At 46.9% G+C, this 21,788-nt stretch overlaps 1 protein-coding gene and 1 pseudogene across 3 annotated transcripts in view; both read left to right on the top strand.

The window, feature by feature from the left end:
• The window catches only part of LOC143664912 (meiosis-specific kinetochore protein-like), a 73,753-nt gene extending 56,067 nt beyond the window's left edge, over window positions 1-17,686 (top strand). Inside the window, exon 5 of one of the 3 annotated variants that reach the window (XM_077138362.1) lies at window positions 17,240-17,686. In XM_077138362.1, coding sequence (XP_076994477.1) covers window positions 17,240-17,301 — 62 coding nt within the window. In that variant the 3' untranslated portion in view covers window positions 17,302-17,686. Of the gene's footprint in view, window positions 1-7,977; window positions 8,415-17,239 lie in introns of those variants that run through there. The other 2 variants (XM_077138359.1, XM_077138364.1) reach the window with 2 other exon arrangements.
• Window positions 523-3,304, top strand: LOC143664435 (coiled-coil domain-containing protein 32 pseudogene; annotated as a pseudogene).
• Window positions 17,687-21,788: the final 4,102 nt, after the last annotated feature.

Below are 21,788 nucleotides of genomic sequence, written 5' to 3'. Positions count from 1 at the left end.
AGAAAAAGAAATAAACAGTATCCATATTGGAAAGGAAGAAGTAAAACTATTTCTATTTGCAAATGGCCTGATTCTAAATATAGAAATCTCAGAGAATCTGTATGAAAGTTACTAGAACTAATCAACAAATTCAGTAAAGATGCAGAGTACAAGATCAACACACCAAATCACTTGTGTTTCTACAAACCAGTAGTGAACAATCTGAAAAGGAAATCATGAAAAAAATTCCATTTAAAATACCATCTAAAGGAATACATACCTAGAAATAAATTTATCCAAGGAGGTGAAAGTTTCGTAAACTTTAAATGAGGAAGGAAACATTGCTGAAAAAAAAATTAAAGGAGACTTAATAAATGGAAAGACATACAATATTCATGGATGGATTTGAAGGCTTAGTATTGTTAAGGTGGCAATACTACCTAAAATGATCAATGCAATCCTATCAAAATTCCAGCAGCCTTTTTTGATAAAATGAAAAAGCTAATCCTCAAATTCATATTGAATTTCAAGGGTCGCCAAATAGCAAAACAATAATGAAAAAGAAGAACAAACTTCTTAAATCTCAAAATTTACTACAAAGCTACAGTAATTAAAACAGTGTGGTACTGGCATAAGGATAGACATTTAGACCAATGCAATAGAATTGAGAATACAGAAATAAACCCACACATCTATGACTAGTTGACTTTTGATGAGGGTGCTAAATCCATGTAAAGGGGAAAAAGTAGTCTCTTCAACAAATGGTGTAGGGCCAACTGGAAATCCACATGCAAAAGAATGAATGATGGCATTTTCCTTCTGCCCAGCATTTACCTGCTGCTGGGTTGGCAGATTCCAAATGAAAATGAGAATGTTTGAGAGCCCTGACTCTAGATCCACAAGGTCTGGCCAGGATCTCTAGGCTGAAATCTGTTCCTGTCTCCAAATCCTGACAAAGAGGATGGTGTCAACAACGCCTTTTCAGATTCCTTGTTGAATTCTTATCCTCTGGACAAAGGTCAAGACAAGGCAACAGTCTTTGCTGTGCAGCCAGCTCTAAAGCCTTGGGCTAACCTTGCAGGATTCAGAAGTTTATTTAGCATCTCTAGAGAAGAAACTCAGAAAAATCAAAGGTTTAAATCAGGAAGTGTCTTTCAAGGACATGCTTTAAACCCTGGCCCAAACCAAGAAGGAATGCTAGGATCTGTCCCTCCAGGAGAAGTTAGGGTCAGACTTCTTTGTGGATGGACTTGATTCTGATGAGAGCATCTTGCAACATTTCAAAAGGTGGCGCCAGCCAGATAAAGTAGCCATCAGCAGAGAGGAGGTCTAGTGCCTGATTCCTCTGGTCGAGAAGCCAGAGGTTGAGGAGGAGTCAGCGGCAGGGAAACAGTAACTTACACACACACACCAAGTAGCTGTCTCGGGTCCAGAGTGAAAGGTGGAGACATGCATGGAGGGAAAACACCCAAGCTTCCACTCCATAAAGCAAACAGCTGTAGGCCCCCCGAGGACATGTCTGAGACTGGCATGTGTGACCAGACGAAGTGACTGAACCAAGGCATGCTGGATCAAAGGACTGCTTTCCTCTGTGTCTCGCAGCTGGCTGAGCTCTGCTGCTGCAGGTTAGAAGTCTGCTAAAATCCAGTGAAGGACCGAGTATGAAAGTTCTTGGAGAAACGGATGCCCTTGTATAAGCTAAGTGAGCCACATCTTTCTTCTCACTTCTGGGTGTTTCCTGCGAAGTCTTTCCAGACTAAATGGTCAGGAGTAACTGCGGCCAAGGAGAGTGAAGTCTGCCTCCTCGAATCCAAGCCCTGCCTGTTTTATAATGTATCGATAGTCAATATAGGGACTTTATGGAAAGACGCCCAGCTTTTCCTTTGATTTGTTCCTTGAAGGGAAAATGGGTGGAAGAAGTATGAAAATGTGGGTATTAATGGGTGGATTGTATATTTTCTATTTCATGCATGATTTGCTCCCCACCCCACCTTCCTCCTGCACTTAAAAAGGCCAGGTTCAAAATTAGACTGGTAAATCTGATGTCAGTGTGTGGCACTGCCCTTGACTAGTTCCAGGTTTGCCCTTGTGGCAGCTTTCCTGACTGAGCTGGAGACCCCTCTTAGCTTATCATGTTCTAGCTCAGTATGTTTAGTCCATACACAGCTTTTCTTACTGGGGAAAAAAAAAAGAACGAACGAGGACCCCTACCTCTCACCATATTAAAAAGTTAATTCAAAATGGGTCAAAAAAACCTAAATATAAGATCCAATTCTATAAAACTCTTAGTAGAAAACATGGGGAAATATCTTCATGCCCTTGTAGGTGATGGACAGATGGACTTTAGAACAGAAACACAAATGACAAAAGAAAAAATAAATAAATTAGACTTCACTAAAATGAAAAACTTCTGTGCATCAAAGAACATTAGTAAGAGAGTGAAAAGACAACCTACAGAATGGGAGAAAATATTTGGAAACCATATATCTGGTAAGGGTTTAATATCCAGAATATATAAAGAAATCCTAAAATTCAATGACAAAGAGACAACCCAATTAAGAAAGAAGAATTTAAAATGGCCAATAAGTATATGAAAAGATGCTCAACATCATTAGCATTAGATAAATGCAAATTAAAACTATAATGAGATACTACTTCATACTCCTTAGCATGGGTATTATTAGAAAAAACAACAACTGAAAATAATAAGTGTTAGAGAGGACACAGAGAAATAGAATCCCTCATACACCATCAGTGGGGATATGAAATGATGTACCCACTGAGGAAAAGCTTGGCAGTTTCCCAAAAAATTAAACATAGAGTTACCATATGGTCCAGCAATTCTACTCTTAGGTATATACCCAAAAGAGCTGAAAGTAGGAGCTTGAACAGATAACGCCCATCAACGTTCATGGCTGCATTTTTCACAATAGCAAAAAAGCAGAAGCAATCCAAGCATCCATCAGCAAATGAGTGGATAGACAAAACGTGCTGTAGCTGTACAGTGGGGTATCATTCAGCTGTGAAAAGAAGTGAAATGCTGGTACACGCTACAGCTTAGATGAACCTTGAAGACATCATGACGAGTGAAATGCACCAGACACAGAAGGACAAATATTGTATGATTTATCTTATAGTAAATGCATAGAATAAGCAAGTTCATTGAGGCAGAAAGCAGAATTGTTACCAGGGGCTGAGGGAGAGAAGAAATGGGGGAAGTTGTTGCTTAATGAGTATAAGTTTCTGTTTGGGGTACTGAAAATGTTCTAGAGGTAGATCATGATGAAGAAATGTATAATTAAAAGTGGTTCAAATAGTATTAGTGTTATGTATATTTTGTGGAAATTTTAAAACATTAACAAACTGGATCACTTTTATACTTTCTCATTTCCTTCAGCTATTTTCAAGCTAGGCTTCCAGTTCTGTAAATCTTGCAAACTTAGCTGTTTTAAAGTCTGTCTGATGATACCAATATCTAGAGTCTTTGTGGGTCTATTTCTATTGGTTTTTTTGGCGGGGGTGCATGGTCTGGGAATTGAATCCGTGTCTCCCGCATGAAAGGCAGGCATTCTAACCACTGAACTACCGGTGCACCATTTGCTGTTTTGTTTTGGTGCATCTTTTTGTTTTGGTGCATCTTTTTTATGCTTTGTTTCCTTGCATGCTTGGCTGTTCCTATATATATAGGTTATTCCAAGTTTCTTGAAAAATTATTTATGGTGATAATTAAGATCTAGGATGAAGGCGCCTTCATTTGCTTCTGCCGGGTGTATTTCTGGCTCACCCTTCTCTTGATGGTTAGCCCTGTAGGGGCCATAGTTTCATGAGGGAAGCATCCCTATTAGACCTCCTGCCTTGGCCTGTCCTGCTCTTTGACTTCTGATCCTCTTCCTTGAAGGGACATGAAAAGTGAATTCCAAGTTTACAGGACTGTTAAATGTTCTCAGAACAAAAGGGGCTTCGGTGCTTTGTAAATCTTTGGGTGTTCACTGATGCTTTTAAGGAGATTATTTTTTTAATTCCAATAACCTAGACCATCATAATCTTGGAAATGAAATCCCCTGGTTTTTTTTTACCACTCAGCCTATTCTCTGAGTACGCCGCTACAGTACTTGGTCACTTCGTTTGGGGCTCCCCCATTCCCTGGCTTGCATCTAAATTCTGGGAGCTTTTGAAGGCATCAGAGCGTGGAGTCACGTGGGCAGCAGCTACCCTGGCCTTCAGACGTTGGTCTGTGTACCACTGAACAATCTTTCCTTGATCCTTATCCAAGTTCCTTCCATCTGATCCTCTCAGGTCACAGCCATCCCCACTGGGACCACAGAATACATGACTGTTGCTCCTATACTAAGCTGGAGACTCATGGAAAATCTGGCCCATCACCCCAGGTAGACCAGCTCCACCAGAGAAGGGGGCAGCCTTCTGCACTGAGATCCTTTAAATCCCCTGGCCAAGCTGAAGGAAGGGGAAGACATTGGTTCTCCTTTTTCCAGAACATTAACTCTAAACTTCCCTTCCCATCAGCCCAAGAAACTTCATCAAGTCAGGTGAGATACCTGGCTCTGAAACATTTTGCATTCATTCCCTGAATCCTGAATCACTTAAGACTCTGGGGCTTTGACCCTCTCTGAGGTAACATCCCACCCCAGAGGACTTGGATGATCTGCAGTCCAATTATGAGAATTGGGGAAGTCTTGTGTGATAACAGGACTTACCAGAAAATACAACTAGGTTCATATTCCCCAACATTCTTCTTTCATGTAATTGTCATTGCGCTCTCTTTCATTGGTCTCTTGAGAAGTAAGAACAATGACAAGGAGCAGGACCCAGGGAGTACAAGTGACATGGTGGAGGATTGGGGTCTGGTGGCAGTTCTGGTCTCTCCCCACCCTCATCTCCTTTTACTTTCCTCCAGTGTGGGCTGAGTCCACAGCCCGAGGAGGCCAACCTGCGGAGTCACTGCTTGAGGACTTGCTCCACTTGGAGCACATTGGGGTTTAGTTTAGGTGGGCTCCTACCCCCAGGGAACCCACTACATGTTCCCTGGCCTTTTGCAGCAGCTGCATTGCTGCTCATCAACCTTCGAGGACTGACCTTCCTGGCTTCCCCCGATGGCTCCTTCTAGTCTGTGTAACTGGCTCCTTCGCTTTGGGCTTAGTCCTGGGACTCTGCTACTCAGATCAGGACAGCCAGGATCCCACAGCTCCATCACCAGCTCTAGGCCAACCCAGACCTCTCCCCAGGCTCCACACATGAATCCCTACTCAATGTCTCCCCTTGGATATTCCATAAGTCCGTATAACTCATCACATTCTAAAACTGTATCATCCTTCTCCACTGAGACTTCTCTTCCCTCAATATTTCTCATCCCAGTGACAACACCACCCACCCCGTCACCCCAGCCAGTGGCCATGCTCACCTCCCCGTGTTTATCTCCACATTGGCCAGTCATCTCACCCTCTACTCATTCAGTTCTGGAGAGGAAACTTCTCCTGGCTCTGTCCTCCCCCCATCCCAATGGCCTCCACCTGGACGTCTGCTGAGCCTCCTCACTAAAATCCTGCTCTCCAGTCCTGTTCAAGGCCATAGGTCCTCATGCCTGCAGCCTCATCTCCCATCACCCCCAGTGCATCTGCACCCTGGGTTCACCCAGCCTGGATTCCTCATACTCTTTTCTCTCCTGCCAGGCCTTTATCCCTGTTGTTCTTTCCCTCTGGAATGCCTTCCCTCCTCCCCTAGCCCACCCACTACCCCCACTTTCTCTTTCTCTTCAGGCTTCAAATCAGATACTTTTTCCAGGAAACTTCCAGAGCTAGATCAGACACCTGCGCGGGGGTCAGTGTCTGAGTTTCTCCAGTGGTTTGTAGGCTCTTCATTGCCATTTGCCCATCCTTCTCACTGGACTGTGACGACTGTCTTATTTCCTCTCATAATCTCAGTGCTTAGCTCAGTACGCAGACCACAGTCCCATCATGAATGCTTGTTGATTGAATGATTAAATGCCTTTCCCTTTTCTGCCCCTTCTCTCTTTCTCTCTCCTTTCTCTCTTCTCCCCCCTTCCCTTCTTTCCCCTTTCTTTCCTTCCTCTCTCTCTTTCTCTTTCCCTTTCTCCCTTCCTCCCTCTTTCTCTTTCTTTTTTCCTTTCTCTTCTCCCTCCCTGCCTTCCTTTTTCCTCCCTCCCTCCCTCCTTCTTTTCCATCCTTCCTACTTGACCTATTCAGTCATGTTTTTTGCCATTTTCCATTGAGGTCTCAAGTGCTTTTCAGATAAGAGCTTTGCACGTATTAAGGTTAGTAACACATGGACATATTTGTGGAAAATATCTTCTCTAACCTGTAGCTTATCTGTTGATATAACTCATGGTGATTTTCCCTCACAAAATTTTTTTTACTTATATGGTATTAAATCTATAAACCTTTTTCAAGTTACTTTTGGGGAGAATTTTAGCAATGTGAGTGGGCTTTATGGGATGGAATACTAGAAATGTTCTAGATTGTGATCTGAGTGTTGCTTTACAAATGTACACATATGTAAAAATTCTCTCGGTTATACATATATCTATGCATATTACTGTATATAAGTTATACCCTGATTTAAAAGTTTAAAAAAATAATTTATCTTTTTATTTGTGATTTTTGGAACATTTTAAGACACTTTTTAAGAAAGTTTTATCGAGGAACAATTGGCGTAGAATAAACAGCACATATTGAAAGTATAGAGCTTTGTAAGTTACAACATACGTATGCACTCATGAAACCATCACCACAATCAAGATAATGAAAATATGCATCACCCTCAAAAGTTCCCGCATACGCCCCGTAATCTCTCCCTCCTACCCCTTCCCCAGGCAACCACCAATCTGCTTTCCATCACCATATGGCTTACATGTCACAGATTTTATGTACATGAAGTCATACAGTATGTACTTTTAGTCTTGCTTCTTTTATGTAGCATAAACTTTGAGATTCATCAATGTTGTTGCATTCATCAGTAGTTCATTCCTTTCTATTGCTCAGAAGTATTCCAATGTGAAGCTAGCATATCACAATTCATTTGTCCATTACCTGTTACTGGAAATTTGGGATGTAACCAGTTTAAGGCTAATACAAATTCAGCTGCTATGAACACTCATGTATAAAATTTTATATGGACATATGCTTTGATTTCTCTTGGATATATTCTTTCATTGATTTTTGTTTCTTTGTTTGTTTTTTTCTATGAGCAGGCCCTGGGAATTGAACCCAGGTCTCTGACATGGCAGGCGAGAACTCTGCCTGCTGAACCACCGTAGCCCACCTTCTTTCATTGATTTTTTATTTTTCAAAAGTTCTTTCCCACTTCAACCTCTGTGTGAGACCAAAGGGAGCAATGTTTACTTGGTGCAAAATTTATATTTTGGGTAGTGTATTACCTAAATTAACTTGTATGGTCAGTTTAGTTGAACACCATAAGTACATGGAATCCTAAATAGGGCATGAGATTTTGTTGGTTTGGCCAGGTTAATGTGATACCCCAATGTATCTATCCACGGTAATCTGGGCAGTGAATAAGGACGTTATTTGCAAAGTTCCCTTGGGGGACTGGGGAGAAAGGAGGAAATATTCACCGTTCCCATTTGGAGAATTTCTGATATTCTTGCAAGCAGTGGGGACAACCAAATCAATAGGCCAAGCCCTTGATCTTGGGATTCGCCCCTATGAAACTTTTTCCTGCAAAGGGTAACCTAAGCCTATATTCTGGAGCAGCTAGAAGGAAAAATCTGAGAGGATCATACAGTAGTCCATGACAAACCCTGTTATTCTGTCCTGTAACTACTTGTTGAAGAGTGCTCTGAAAACCATTGCTTTTTTGTTTCTTTGTTTTGTATATATATGTTACAGTATAAAATTTAAAAAGTTAAAAAAAAAAAAAGGATAGGCTAAGCCTACTGATAATTATGCCTAAGAGTCACCCCCAAAGAGCCTCTTTTGTTGCTCAGATGTGGCCTCTCTCTCTAAGCCAACTCAGCAGGTGAACTCCCCCTCTACGTGGGACATGACTCCCAGGGATGTAAATCTCCGTGGCAATGTGGGACAGAAATCCAGGGACGAGCCATGACCCAGCATCAAGGGATTGAGAAAGCCTTCTTGACCAAAACAGGGAAGAGAGAAATGAGACCAAATAAAGTTTCAGTGGCTGAGAGATTTCAAACAGAGTTGAGAAGTTGTCCTGGAGGTTATTCTTATGCATTATATAGATATCCCTTTTTAGTTTATGGTGTATTGGAGTGGCTGGAGGGAAGTACCTGAAACTGTTGAACTGTATTCTAGTAGCCTTGATGTTTGGAGCTGATTGTATAAAGATATAACTTTTACAATGTGACTGCGTGATTATGAAAACCTTGTGTCTGATGCTCCTTTTATCCAGGATATGGACAGATGAATAAAAAATATATGGATAGAATATACATAAATAATAGGGGGAATAAAGGGTAAAATAAACTGGGTAGATGGAAATACTAATGTTCAGTGAGAGGGAGGGGTAAGGGATATGGTATGTATGAGTTGTTTCTTTTTCCTTTTTATTTTTTTTTCTGGAGTGATGCAAATGTTCTGAAAAATGATCATGGTGATGAATCCACAACTATTGTGGCTATTGTGAGCCACTGATTGTACATCATGGATGGAATGTATGTGTGTGAAGATGTGCCAATAGAAATATTTTAAAAAACCAAGTTCTCTCCCATTTGATAAGAGAATCAATGTTTAAACATTCCTTTGTTGCATAACATGAGGTAGGGATCTTAACTGTCCTTTTTTTTTTTTCACATAACCATTTCTTTCACCATGTAATGAAGATTTGGTCCCCTGCCCATGGTTTGCCATCTCTAATTCCCCACCCCACCTGCCCACCCGTAATTTTAAGGACTAGAGCAACGGGAGAAGTCGGCTTTTGCCCACACACATTTAGGTCCTTACCATATCATGCAATTATTTCTGAGTGTCCCCAGAGCAATATCTTGCAGCCACATACACACTCGTGCCAAAATCCCACATGGTTGCTCAAACGTTAGACCCACCGTCACCCAAGTACAATTGTCCATTGGTGGTTGGTAGGTTTAGGTGACACCTGCCCAGTGCATGCAGCGATCCAGGCCTCGGCAGAGTGGACAACCAGGAGTGGCCACAGTGAGGAAGGCAGAGCCACCCAGGTGGCCGCCCTTTCAGCCAAATCCTCTTCCCGCTACACTTTGTGGGATGAAGTGGGAAGAAAGCTCGGCTGACGGTGATGGGAGCCTCGAACGCAAAGCCGAGGGCTTTGATTTTGCGGCCACCTGCTCTGCTTCCAGTCTGCACCACGTATATGTGCTGAATATACAGCGATGATTTACGTGCAGGTCACGCCCCTGAGAAGCTCACCAGCAAGTAAACAGACAACTGTGGTTATTCATTCATTCATTCATTTGACTAGTATTTATTGAGTACTCACTAATTGCCCCGTACTATTCTAAGGGGTTAGGATATATAAATGAACAAAACAGCCATAGAGGCCTGCCCTTGTAAAGCTCAGCAGGAGAAAGAGACGATACAACAAGATGGTCCTAATAGAAATTATATGGTGTGTTAGAAGGTGCTAAATGCTTTGGAAGAGACAGAATAGGATACGGGAAGAGGCCTGCTGGGAAGAGGAGGGAGAGGCAGTGATTTAAATGCAGTGGCTGTGGCAGCTCTCAGGGAGCTCGGGGGTGCCTCCAGGAGACCTACAATGTGGCACAGAGGGGCGCCACCCATCCAGCTGGCGGGGCCTTAGGGGGGACTCCTAGGAGGAGCGCTCCAAGATCTGACACTAGAAGGTTGAGATAGGAAGAGAGGGGGGAAAGGTGTTTCAGGCAGAGAAAGTGTGGATGGAGAGAGGGTGGCCCCGCAGGGCCGCAGTACAGGCAGGAGCGGGGGATGCCTCCGTCTGCAGCCAGTAGGAGTTTGGGTGAAGATTAGCGGCCAGGGATGGCAAATCCCAGTACTGGCATCCGGGCCTCTCGCCAAGGGGCTCAGTAGATGCCTAGAGCTAGTAGGGTGCAGGCTCCCCCCAACCCGGAATGGGAGTGTAGGGTTGCCCGGAGCCATGGGGTTAGTCTGGGCCGCCTAGCCCCAAGGGGGTCGCTGGGTCGTGGGGTCCCCAGCTGGGGAAGGCTGGGGGAGGGGGCGAGGCTGGCACACCTGGTCCCGTGTATTTTTGGCTCCTCTCGACCAAGCCAGCCTGGGGGGCTGGGGGAGGCCGCGGAGACTAAGGCTGTGGCTTCTGATCTCAGAACAGGGCAGGAAGCTGCGGTCAGGGCCCCAGCGACAAGGCTTGCTTGTCAAACAAAAGAGAGGAAGTGTGTGCCGGGAACCGCCTGTGCGCTCCTCCCGGCCGGCCTGGGGGCGGCCGTCCAGCAGAGGCCCAGGCCTGCCCTGAGGCCTGCCAGCGGCCCCTGCTGCCCCGAGGCCGTGGTGGCGGAGGTGGTCACCGTGTCCCCAGGCTTTACTTCGGGGGCTCCCCACGCCGCCGCAGCCGCAGAGGTTATTCAGGCTCCTTTTCTCTGACGCTTTTTCCACAGGACAGCTGGAAGGGGACGTGAGGCCTGTCAGGAGCCCGCAGGCCTGGCGGAGCCTCCCTTATCTGCCGCCCACGGCCGCCCCACCCAGGGCCTGGCCCAGCTCCGGGAAGGCTCCCACTGCGCTGGGCGTGTGCCCCGGCCGAGCCGCCGCTGCCCTCAGGCGCCCAGCACTGGCCTCCGCTCCCGGGCCCACCCTTGGTCCAGCAGGGTGCTGGGTGCAGGGAGACCGCAGCGCACAGGTGCTCTCGGGAGGGGAAGGGCGACAGGCAATAGGGAAGTGAGCACACGTACAGACAAGAAAATTCCAGATGGTGTGAAGCTTAGGGATTAGATAAGACAACGGAATGGGTGGGCCCTGGGACATCGAGTCTTTGAGGAAGTGTCCCTCCCTGATGAGGGGACTTTGGAGCCGACATCTGGACCACCAGGGAGGCCGGTGTAGGGGGCATGGCGGGGCCCAGAGGAGCAGGCCGAGGCCTGGGGGGCAGCCAGCGAGGGCCCAGAGGAGGCCGGTGCAGTCGGAAGGAGGCAGGGGAGGTCGAGGCGGGAGGGGGCAGGGCGACCTCACAGCCGCCTCGGAGACCCTGCTAAGCAGTCTGCACTGCATTCCGGGCTGGAAGACTTTAAGCAATGGCATGATCTAATTTAGGCTGGTAAAGACTAGTCTGCCTGCTGTGACTGAGCAGGGAGTCCAGGGTAGGAGAGGGGAGAGGCCATGGTGGCTTGGACTGGGGGACGCAGGGGACAGCAAGAGCTTGGTGGATTCCCTACATATGTTGAAGACAGAGCTAATGGGGTTGCTTACACTGGGATGTGGGGAGTGGGAGAGCGAAAAGAGTGGAGGATGAGGGAAAGGATTTGGCTGAGCCACTGAGTAGACTGGGGTGCCATGAACTGAAGTGGGAAGACCACAGGAGAGCTGGTTAATCATGACGCTGCAACTGTCGAGTAACAGAGAGCACAAGTAAAACTAAACAGCAAGGCGGATGTGTTAGCTCTAACCACTGAGAAGGCCTGAGGTAGTCCAGAATCTGGGTGTGATTTGATCAGAGCTTCTGCTCTCCTCTTGGTTCTCTCTGCTCTGCTCTTCTCCTTGGGTCGGCTTTGCCCTCAGTCTGGCTTCCTTCAGGGGGGCAAAACGACAGCTCTGGTTCCAGTCCTGACACCCACCAGCAGAAGAAAAAGCTTCTGCTGCCCTAACCATGAAACAAAAGTCCTGAACTTTTGTTCAGTCTGATCGGACCGACTTTGATCACTGATCACTGTGGCAAGAGGGGTGGGTTTTTACAAATTGCCTTCACAGATCGGACACTGCCTGGGGGCCATGAGTGGGAGCAGCTGCTCACAAGATGCCTGCCAGGGGAAGGAGTGGAACGGATGCTAGAGAGCAGCCAGTGCATCCACACACACGTGGTTAGCTGAAGACGCCACTTAGATGTCCACGTGGAGCTAGCAAAAGAAAGCTGGACACAGGAGTCTGAAGCCGGGGCTGGGGGGAGGTCAGACTGAGATCTAGAGACTGATCTGTGAGTGGTGTGTGGACAGTACATAAAGCCATGAGGTTAGAAGAGGGAGCCTGAGAAGGGACTGTAAACAGTGACCCTTGGGGTGTCAACATCTAGAGGCAGGACTGCTCCTTAGGAGAAGCCAGCAAAGAAGATTACAAATGAGTAGCCAGTGAGACAGGAGGAAACCCTGCAGAGTTTGTTGTCATGGAATCAAGAGAAGAAAATATTCAGGGAAATGTTTCCCTTCAGCTGAGTGAAAAAATAAGGTGGGAACTGAGACATAGCCCCTGGATTTGGCAGCCTGGCCATTAGCGGTCTTGACAAGAGCCACCTCGGTGGACAGATCATGAGGGGAGGGAGTGGGAACAGTGAGTGATGATTCTTTTGGAGAGTCTTAGCAGGAACGGGGGAGAGAAAAGGTATGGCATCTGGATGGGACACGGAGTCAAGTACAGGTTAGTGCCCCTGGCTGCAGCTACCCTTTCCAGCCTGTCCATGTAGGCCACAGCTGTGCCTCAGGAGAAACAGCCAGGACACTGGACAGTCATTTTTTTCTCTGTTCTGGAACGCACTGGGCTAGGATCCCGTCTCTGCCCCTCAACCCTTCGGTGTCCACATGTCAGAGCATGCAGCCACCCATACTATAGCTACCCACCAGCAGCTCTCTTCGGTGGCCTAGGCTGATGAGGGCTGGGCATGGAGTAGAGTGGATGACTGAGCTCTAGTCACCGAGGCGTTGGCACAGAGAGAAAAGTCTGGGCATTGACCAAACTCATTGATAGGGAGCTGGGGAGGGCAGTGATGGCTTTGGGCCTGGATGGGAACAGAAGTAAAGGATGAGGGACAGTAGAGGCCTAAGAGCCAACATAGGAGGGAGACAGGATGAATGTTGGAAAGGCTTGAGGCTGTGTCCTGTGGGATGTGTGAGGGTAAGCACGATAGGAGGGGCCTGGAGGGGGCTGACTGGAAGGAGAGGTCAGGAACACAAGGGTTATAGGTCCAGGTCATCTTTGGGGGCAGCTATAAGACAATGGTGGCATCTACCCTGGGAGAAGACCTGTTAGCTGATGCCAAGCCCTCTTCATGTGTCATATTAACTTCCCTTGGACCTGTGTTGAGTTTCTTCAAACAAGCCACAAAGAGAGAACATAAAACCCTGGGCCAGAACTCTGTCTACACCAGTGAAGGAAGTCCCCTGGGGGTGGGTTGGCATGCACAGGTAACCCACATTCATTGCCACGGGCAGTGGCTGGCTCTGGAGGGGCAGCAGAAGAGCCCCACTCCTGGGGGGCATCACTGTGGCTCCAGGAGTGGTGGGAGGGTTGGGTGAAGGTCAAACAAGCGCTGAGTCCCAAGGAGTAGGTGATTTATGACGACTGCTGTTGTGCTCCTCTCCAAATCTGCGTTCGTGTGGTCTCGGAGAAAAAACAACCCCCACTGGGGGCTCTAAGGAAGCAGTGTCCTGGGATAGGTCAGGGTAGGGGGTGGAGGGAGGGTCAATGAAGACTTCTGTCCAGGAGCCTAGAGGACAAAAGTAGGCTCTTTGGGAGGTGGGAGGGGAGGCTGGGCCAGAAGAGGGGTCTCTGGTGAGAGATGGAGGGTAGGGAGGCTGTGACCTCAGGGTCTGTCACCAGGGTCAGATGGAGGCCAGGGGATTGATTATACTCAGTGCCCCTGAGAGTGGACAGGAGCCAGGGTGATGGGACTTCAGCCCTCCCTGGATGGCCTGGCCTTGGCTGGATTCACTGGCTAGACTGTTTCTTAGACCCCAGGCTCTACAACAGCACAAGGTGCGAGAAAGGAGCCAAAAGTGACACATTTGATGAATGAAAGGGAATAAGAAGAGATCAAAGAATGAGTATTCAATTCTGAAACCCAATTTCCAAAAAAAGGCTCAAAAAACTCAGTTCAGGAAGGACTGAGTCAATTCCGTGAGCCATCTGCCAGGCCTGGCTGCCCAGGGGAGGCCTGGGCCGCAGCCGTGCTTGGCAGGAGATGCCACTGACTCACGGAAAAGACTCCACAATCAAGATCAATGTGATTTTGTGGGGGAGTATTTTAGAGAAAGACCTGTGAGGTGTTCCTTCGCCCGGACTTTTCTTTCCTCCTACTTCTCACCCTGTGTCAGCTGGATCCCACACCCACCCCTGATGACCGGGCCCACCCTCGGATGCCCTCAGCCCCATGGCCAGAGTAGCCAGCTCCTGCCGTCTCCTCCACTGCTGGAGACAAGCGATCGACAGGAAAATAAACCCCAAGATTTGCAGAAGCCACAATTACTGACGTTTCAGCTGGCATTCTTTTAAGAAAGAGGGCACCTTTTGTTTTCATTTCTGGTTACAAATGTGATATATGTTCATTACAAAATGGTGGGGAAATGCATAAAAGCGCCAAAAAGAGAGCACAAACCATGCTCAATTCCAAGCTCAGCAGTAATCGCTTACCTGTGGCACATCGGTTTGTGTCTTCCCTGACTCTCTTCCAAACACATCTTCTTCTTTAATCATCCCTTGTGCTCCAGCTTGTAAGTTTTATAAATGGAATGTAAGCTCAGTGTGGGCAGGGACTTCAGCCATTTCATTCACTGCTGTTTAATAGTACAGGATAGTTGTTCGATAAATACTTGTTGGAAGCCTGGATTTCATAACCTGTTCTCAGTGAATGCAGTGTAACCATTTTCTGGTATTCTTATGTATTTTCTTATGCCACTACTTTTAATGGCTACATAGTATTTTATCCCATGAATATTTAATAATTTATTGTTAAATATTGAAGTTGTTTCACATTTTTTATGACTGTGTGATGAACATCTCTGAAAACTCATAAATAGCTGTTTCTGCACAATATTTAGTATTTTAATCCAAGAACACAGTTCATCTCTTGATGCATTCAAGTCTTCTTTTATGTCCCTCCATCAAGTTTTATACTGCTCTTCATTTAGGTTCAGCACCTATCTTGAGTTTATTCCCAGTTATTTTCTATGTTTTTGTGAATGGAATCTTTTTTTCCTCTATGTATTTTAATTGCTATATGTATTTTTACATTTAATAAATACTCAGTCACCTTACAAATACTCCTATTTGGAACCAGAAGTTTTTAGGGAGCTGCAACCCTCTAGGTGCTCACTTTGAGTCTTTCTTCTTTCTCTCTTCCATCCACATGTGGGTGCAGAACTAAATTTGAGTAATCAATTACTCAAAGAAGTACAGATCAGCCTGCAGTCCTGTTCTCAAAAGAACATGAGGGGTCTTCCTCCAGTGGGATGTTTGGTGACTGCCTTGGAAAGAAGAGTCTGATATGGATGAATAGATTTGTCCACGGCGAAACAGGAAGGAGACAGTCCCTCCCAGACAAGGAACCATGGAAACAGGTGTCTTGGGAGAAGCAAAAGCAGTTAGGAAGGGCTGAACACGTGGAGTTGTGTGTAACGTGGCTGGAGATTAAGCAGAACTGGCCTTGGGGACACTGGGGTTGGCTGGACACCTTGAACTTCAGGCTCTGGACAGCAAGGACCCACCCTTGAGACCAGGGTGATGGGAATGGAAGGCCCAAGGAGGAGGAGAGAACAAAGGTGTATAGATTATAGGGTAGAGGTTGTGAAAGGTGGCCAGACGGGACAGTGCCTGGAAGGAACACAGATGAGTGTGAGCCTGTCTGCCCAGTGCTCCCTCTTCCTTCGAGTGCCATTGGCTGTTCCCTCACAGTGGAGGAAATCATACCCGACCCCTTCTAAGGGCATGAATTAGAGGTCCATCCTCCTTGTTCCCAGGAGCACTCTGACTCATAGTTGATTCCATCATAAAACTTACTGCTCCGGGGAGGAGTCTAACTCTCCACCAGACAGTGGATTTTAGAACAGGACCTGTTGGTGTTTGCATATGCCTAATGATTTCTCTTTCATTCTAAAATTTACATCACCAAACTTTCATTGAGCACCTTGCATGCCAGATGCTGAGTGTGACACCAGCATGCATGCTGAGCAGAGAAGGTAGAGTCCTCTCCTGTAAGGAGGAGAGTGGGCCCGTGGGTTTCAGGATGAATCTCCATAAGTGTTGGTGGTTTCTCACCTCCCTCACTCCTTGCCCTGCAGCCTCTGGGAATTCACCTTGTGAAACTGTCTTTTCTTCATTGCTCGTTAGCCCAATGTGTCCAATATGGATGTTTCCCAGTCCATTGCCTCTTCCTTGTTTAGGAGCTTTCATTGTATAGATTTTTTTTTAATTAAAAAAAAATACTTCCTTTGGACATGATTAGAGTTGTACAGCACACATCTGTAAGCTGCATCAGTATTTTGGGTGGATTCCTTGCTGCTGTGTCATCACGGAAAGCCTGTGGTTGGCCAGGTGTTTCTACAAAAATCAGATTGCGTTCTCTTCCCTTCGCCCTGGGGTTTACCCTCAGTCTTTCTCCAACCACAGCGAGGCTATAGCAGTTGCATGGGCGAGAGCAAGGATTCCAGTTGTTAGACTTTCATTGCCAGGTTTTCCCCTATGAAAATCATTGGCCCCAGGCCTCAGTTAGCCTTTCCCCAAGAAACTAATTCTCCTTTTCCCTTTTTTTTTTTTTTACTTCAGAAACTTAAAATATTTTTAAGATATTTTATTGAGAAGAAATATTGAATTCCTCTTTATACAAATTTTGCCAATTTTCCTATAAATAGGTAGAGCGGAAAGAACACTGACTTAGGATTTGGATAACCTTGGGTTCAAATCTCAGGCCAGCTGTTGGGCCTTGAAGAAATTATTTCAGCTCTCTAATCCTTAATTTCATCATCTTCAAAATTAGGAATCTGTTAGTACAAATGACCGCAGGCAACAATAACCGACCCCAGCCAGCTCAAGCGTATAAGGGGATTGATTAGAGGGTCACTGCAAGTATCTCACAGATATCAAATGTGGGGATGCAGTGGGGCCTCCTGGACAGACTGAAATCAGGGATGCTGGTAAAGTTGGAAATGAGGGTCACCAAAAGTGGTTTCAGATTCCAGTGTGGACTGCCTAAAAATATTTATCTGGGATTTGTTTGGAGAAGCAGCCTAGTTGGTTCTACGCCCTCTTATAGGCTGTGTTTCCATACCGACTTTTTCTCCCCTTCCTTCACCCTGTGGAAAACCCAACAATGAATTCCTCTCTGTTTCTCTGGGTATATTTGCTTCATTTTTCACATCTCTCTGCAGAAAAGAACTACAATCCCAATTCCAAGTTCTCAGGGAAGGACCACGACTGTTTCAGCTATTGATTACCTGGACCAGACACTGGTGGCCAGGGCTGGGTCATATTGCAAACTTGAGATGGGGTGGAGACCATGGTGAGAGCAGACATTTCCTAAAGACCCTGCTGCAGAGACGATCGTCCTAGAGTCCATCCCCTGGGGACAGCCACACTTACATCTCAGAGCTGCTGAGCACAGAACATGAGCTTATCATGTGGTCACACCTGGAGAATGCTCACCAAATCTTACGAACTTGTTCCATGTCAGCCTGGCATCTTGGGGATAGATTCAACCTTATTTTAGTGGAAAAACAATTTGTATGCTTAATAGCCTTGTAAAAAATGTATTTAAGATTTCTGTGTCTATCTTTATATCTACAATTTAATCTATATTATAACCATGATCCACTTTTAGTTGTTTAAAATTTTTGTCACATCAGGTTTTGGAACTGTGTTGATATTTACTTCATAAATTGAATCAGATGGCAAATGATGTTTTTCTGTAGTTTAAAATAATTTACATAATATAGGGATTACTTAGGTTAAAACAAGTCTTCCTAGGGGGCAATGCATCGACTGGGAGTCAGAACACCCACGTTTTGGTTTGGTCTTCGTTTTAATTATCTATGTGACTTTGCACAAGTCCCTGCACCTCCTTACAACTCTATAGGATCGGGGAGGCCAGGGCATCTCAGATGGTCTCTCATCCTCCACCTAGATGACCTTTCGGGGTGATCAGTCACTGGTTCTCGGAGCACTGCCTTTTGGAGGCCCCCCCCCCCCTGCATCTTTCTGGTGCCCTCTAGCAGCTTTCCAGCGAGTGGTTCCCCCTCCCCGCCCCCGCCTCTGAGGTGTTTTATGATGTGTCGCATTTCCCTCCTGGCTCTGAGACTGCCCTTCCAAAGCATTGCTTCTGTTTTCAAGGGGTTGGGCACATGGGCAATGTCTTTGGCACTGATTTCTTGGTTCACTGTAATGAGCTCTGAAACAGGGACGCAAACCTCCAGCTTCCAGGGGACACACCCCCCTCTCTTTGGAAATTCTCTTCTTCCCTGGCCCCTGGCCCCTCCTTAAACTCCTCTTTCTACCACCTCCCAAAGGATCTGTGTCTGCTCCCTCCCCTCCCTCTGTTCCACCCCCCTGGGCTCACATGAGCCATCCTGAAGGTCCTCATGTCCACCTCCAGCCCTGGCCTCCCCCCACAGCCTCAGTTCCATGAGGTCCTCAAATGGCTGCCAGGGAAGAAGTCTGGGGCAGACGCCCAGAGGTCCGAAGGTCAGGAAGGGACAGGCGAGGCAGCAGTGACCCTGCAGCCATGACCTCATTTCTCTCATGATCCTCCCATGACCTGTTTCTCCCTCTTCAGCACCCCAGAACTCTCTGAACCAAGCAAGGGCTCTGGAACTACTTACTCCTTAAAATATATTTTCCCTCATTGCAATATAATGCCTGTTCATTGAAGAAAATTCCGAAAATACAGAAAAATTCAAAGAAGAAAAAACTCATAATCCCATCACTCAGAAATAACCACTATTAACCTTTCTTCCATGTCCCCCATGAATATTCAAATGCTTTTAAACATAATTGGGATCAGACTGAAGTTATTGTTTTATACCTGCATTTTCCAATTAGCCGGGTGCCACAGACGTCTCTCTACATCACTGTGCAATCTTCTGCACCATCATTTTTATGGGCAGCAGAGCATACAGACACCATCTCATAGATACACAAAATGTCTTCAACCTTGTCATTGGGCTTTTCACTTGTTACAACTTGGTACTATTATAATAAATCATATTGCAATGACTAAACTTGCAAACAAATGATTCCTGATTTTTCTCCCCTTTCTATCAGTTCCTAAGCAAATCCACCAGGCGTAGTCAAAGGATAAGAATTTGTTGAGGTTTGTGCCATACCTTGCCAAATGGCCCTTCAAAAAGGGTTTTTTCAGACCCTCAGACATCCACCCGTTCTCATACCTCTGTTCTGCTTTTCTGGTTTGAGGTCCCCCCACCTGGCAGGTGGAGCTGAACTGCCCGGAGGGACATGGGGGAAAGGGGACTGGACTCTGAGTGGACAGATACAGGGATGGGGGTGCTCGGGAGAGTGAGGTGAGGTTTGTGAAATGCTGGTCCTCTTTCCTGTCACTGGCATCAGCGCCCCTCTGACTTGCCCAAGGGACGGGACCCCACCCCAGCCTCTGAGGAAGTTGGCAGTGGCAAGTGGTGGCATCGCCTCACCTGCACAGGCAGCTGGGCAGAGAAAGGAGGTGCATCTGCTCTCACGAATGGCTTGTTCCTGTCTCTTGCTTATTTGCCTCTTTCTCATTGGTTAGGGTTATTTGTAAACCCTTTGTCTCCTGTGGCATAAATATTTTTTGAAGTTATCTATTTATCTCTAAGATTTTTAAATGGTGGTTTTTAACATGCAGATATTTTAAATCTGCATGTAGCCAGATCTTCAAATCTACCAGTCTTTTCCTTGACGGTTTCTGTCTCCTTTGTCGTGTTTGAAAAAGAACTTACCCAGCCCGCAGATTCATATTTATTCATCTATATTTTTTTCGAGTTTGTTTCATTTTCAAAGAGTTAAAAGTGAGGTTCTTTTCCCACGAACCTGAGCTTGTGTAAGTGGAAGGCATGCACAGGTGTCCCCTCAGGGACCTGGAGCTGTTGGTGGCTTAACCAGCCAGAACTCCAGCTCCGTACACTTAGGACACTTCCAAGGACTTCATCTTTGTCTTTCCATGGCTCTGGGAAGATCCAAGGGCCCTCCAGTTGTTTAATTGCCCAACTATCACTTCTGCTGCCACCACCGTGCCAGCAGGATGGACGCCACGTACAGAAACTTCTCCCTCTCACTGCTGGCTTTGGAATCAAAGACTCGAGAAGACATGCCTCACTGGCACAGTCTAAGCTAGTGGCCCATCTCTGGCTGTAAGGGAGGCCGGGAAAGAGAATTCTGGATTCTACTTCAGGAATCCAGAAGTATACTTATAACTCCACTTATAATGTGGAAAACCAGCAAAACATAGAAGAGTGATCAAACATTTTGATGAGCTACAAATGACAGAGGGTCCGCCGCAGTTCAAGAGGCCGGGCTGAGATGTCCTGTGTGCAGGAGGCCCTGAGCTTAAGAGGCCAGGCTCATTCTAGGCTGGCTCTCAGGGCCAAAAGCAGACTGGATACAAAGTGGACACTGGGCTTCACAGGCCTGGTGTGTGGCCACTCAACTGTGATGATGAAGAGGCAGCAGAGTCGTGGCTAGTTAGTCCCGATACCCAGAAGCCTCTAGACAATCCCGTCTTTGTACCGATGTACACAGAGAGGAGCAGAGGCTTGCCTAGGATTACACAGCATGACAGACTCAGAGCAGGGCTGGGAGTGGTGTCCTCTTCCCCACTTTGATGTCTGGTGAACTCGTAACGCAAGATTAAGGGCCCAACCCCAAAAAGTCTTCCTCCTGGAAGCCTCCCCTGGACCAGGCTAGACTAACCCCTCTGTCATCGCACCACACTTAGCTGTTGTTACTGCTACTTCCTATTTGTCTCTTTCCCCACTTAGTGCCCAGCATGGGGCACATATGAGTGAGCATTCTCTGACTGAGTGAATGAACGAGTGAATGGGAGTCAGGAGGCTAGAACTCCAATGTGATCTGAAATAGTTGCTCCCCTCTCTGGGCTTCAGTCTCCTACTCTCTTGAATGGGGTAATGTTCTTGCACTCTCTGGGTCAGACCTTGTGCCAGGACTGAGGTCAGATGGTCAGCACCTGGCTGCTGCCCCCTCAGGGTTGCTGGTCTCAAGGAGACATGGGCGTGATCAACGCTGCCCGCCGCCATGGCTGGCCTAGCTGATAAAGAGTATGTCCAAGGCTCCGGGCTCCCTCCTGCCGGGTCCCAGCAGTCACACCCAGCCAGCCGGAGGTCCTGGCCCATGCAGGGTCCACAGATGGAGACCCACAGATGGGGAAGGAGGCCTTGGGAACCTGGGACGGGAAGGAACAAGTTCCCTCACCCTGCAGAGAGAATGGGCTTAGAGAGAGGAACCCTGGCTATGTCCCCACAGCCAGGCCCAGGGCCCTCCTGTCCCCATCCCTCTAGTGGATGCCAAGCCAGGTTGAGAGGGAAACAGGAAAACAGTTAAACTGCAGCCAGTTGAGGCTCCAGCACAGGTTTTCGGATTAGAATATTCACAAGTAGCAGAGACATCTGTAGGAAGACTATTCGGATATGACATCCTGCTGGAGGCCAGGCTAAATGCGTCCCATGACATCACTCTGGAGAGGAGGCTGCCAGGAGCAGTGTGAGGGCCTGAGCCCTCCCGCAGCTGCGTGCTGCAGGGCAGCGCTGGACCTGGGCCTTCTTGCCAGAAGCCTGGGCTCCCCATTCTGAAAAGAGATGCTCTGTCCATCCCGTGATCTATAAAGAAATAATACATCTTAGTTCCTTAGGCTCCAGGATCAGGGAAAATCTCTGTCTGCCCACCTCCCTACGCCAACCTGGGAGACTGCCCTCT

The sequence above is a fragment of the Tamandua tetradactyla genome, chromosome 20, assembly GCF_023851605.1.
Source record: "Tamandua tetradactyla isolate mTamTet1 chromosome 20, mTamTet1.pri, whole genome shotgun sequence".
Lineage (NCBI taxonomy): Eukaryota > Metazoa > Chordata > Mammalia > Pilosa > Myrmecophagidae > Tamandua > Tamandua tetradactyla.
The sequence above is the reverse complement of the archived record's forward strand: the minus strand, read 5'-3'. Positions and strand labels throughout refer to the sequence as shown.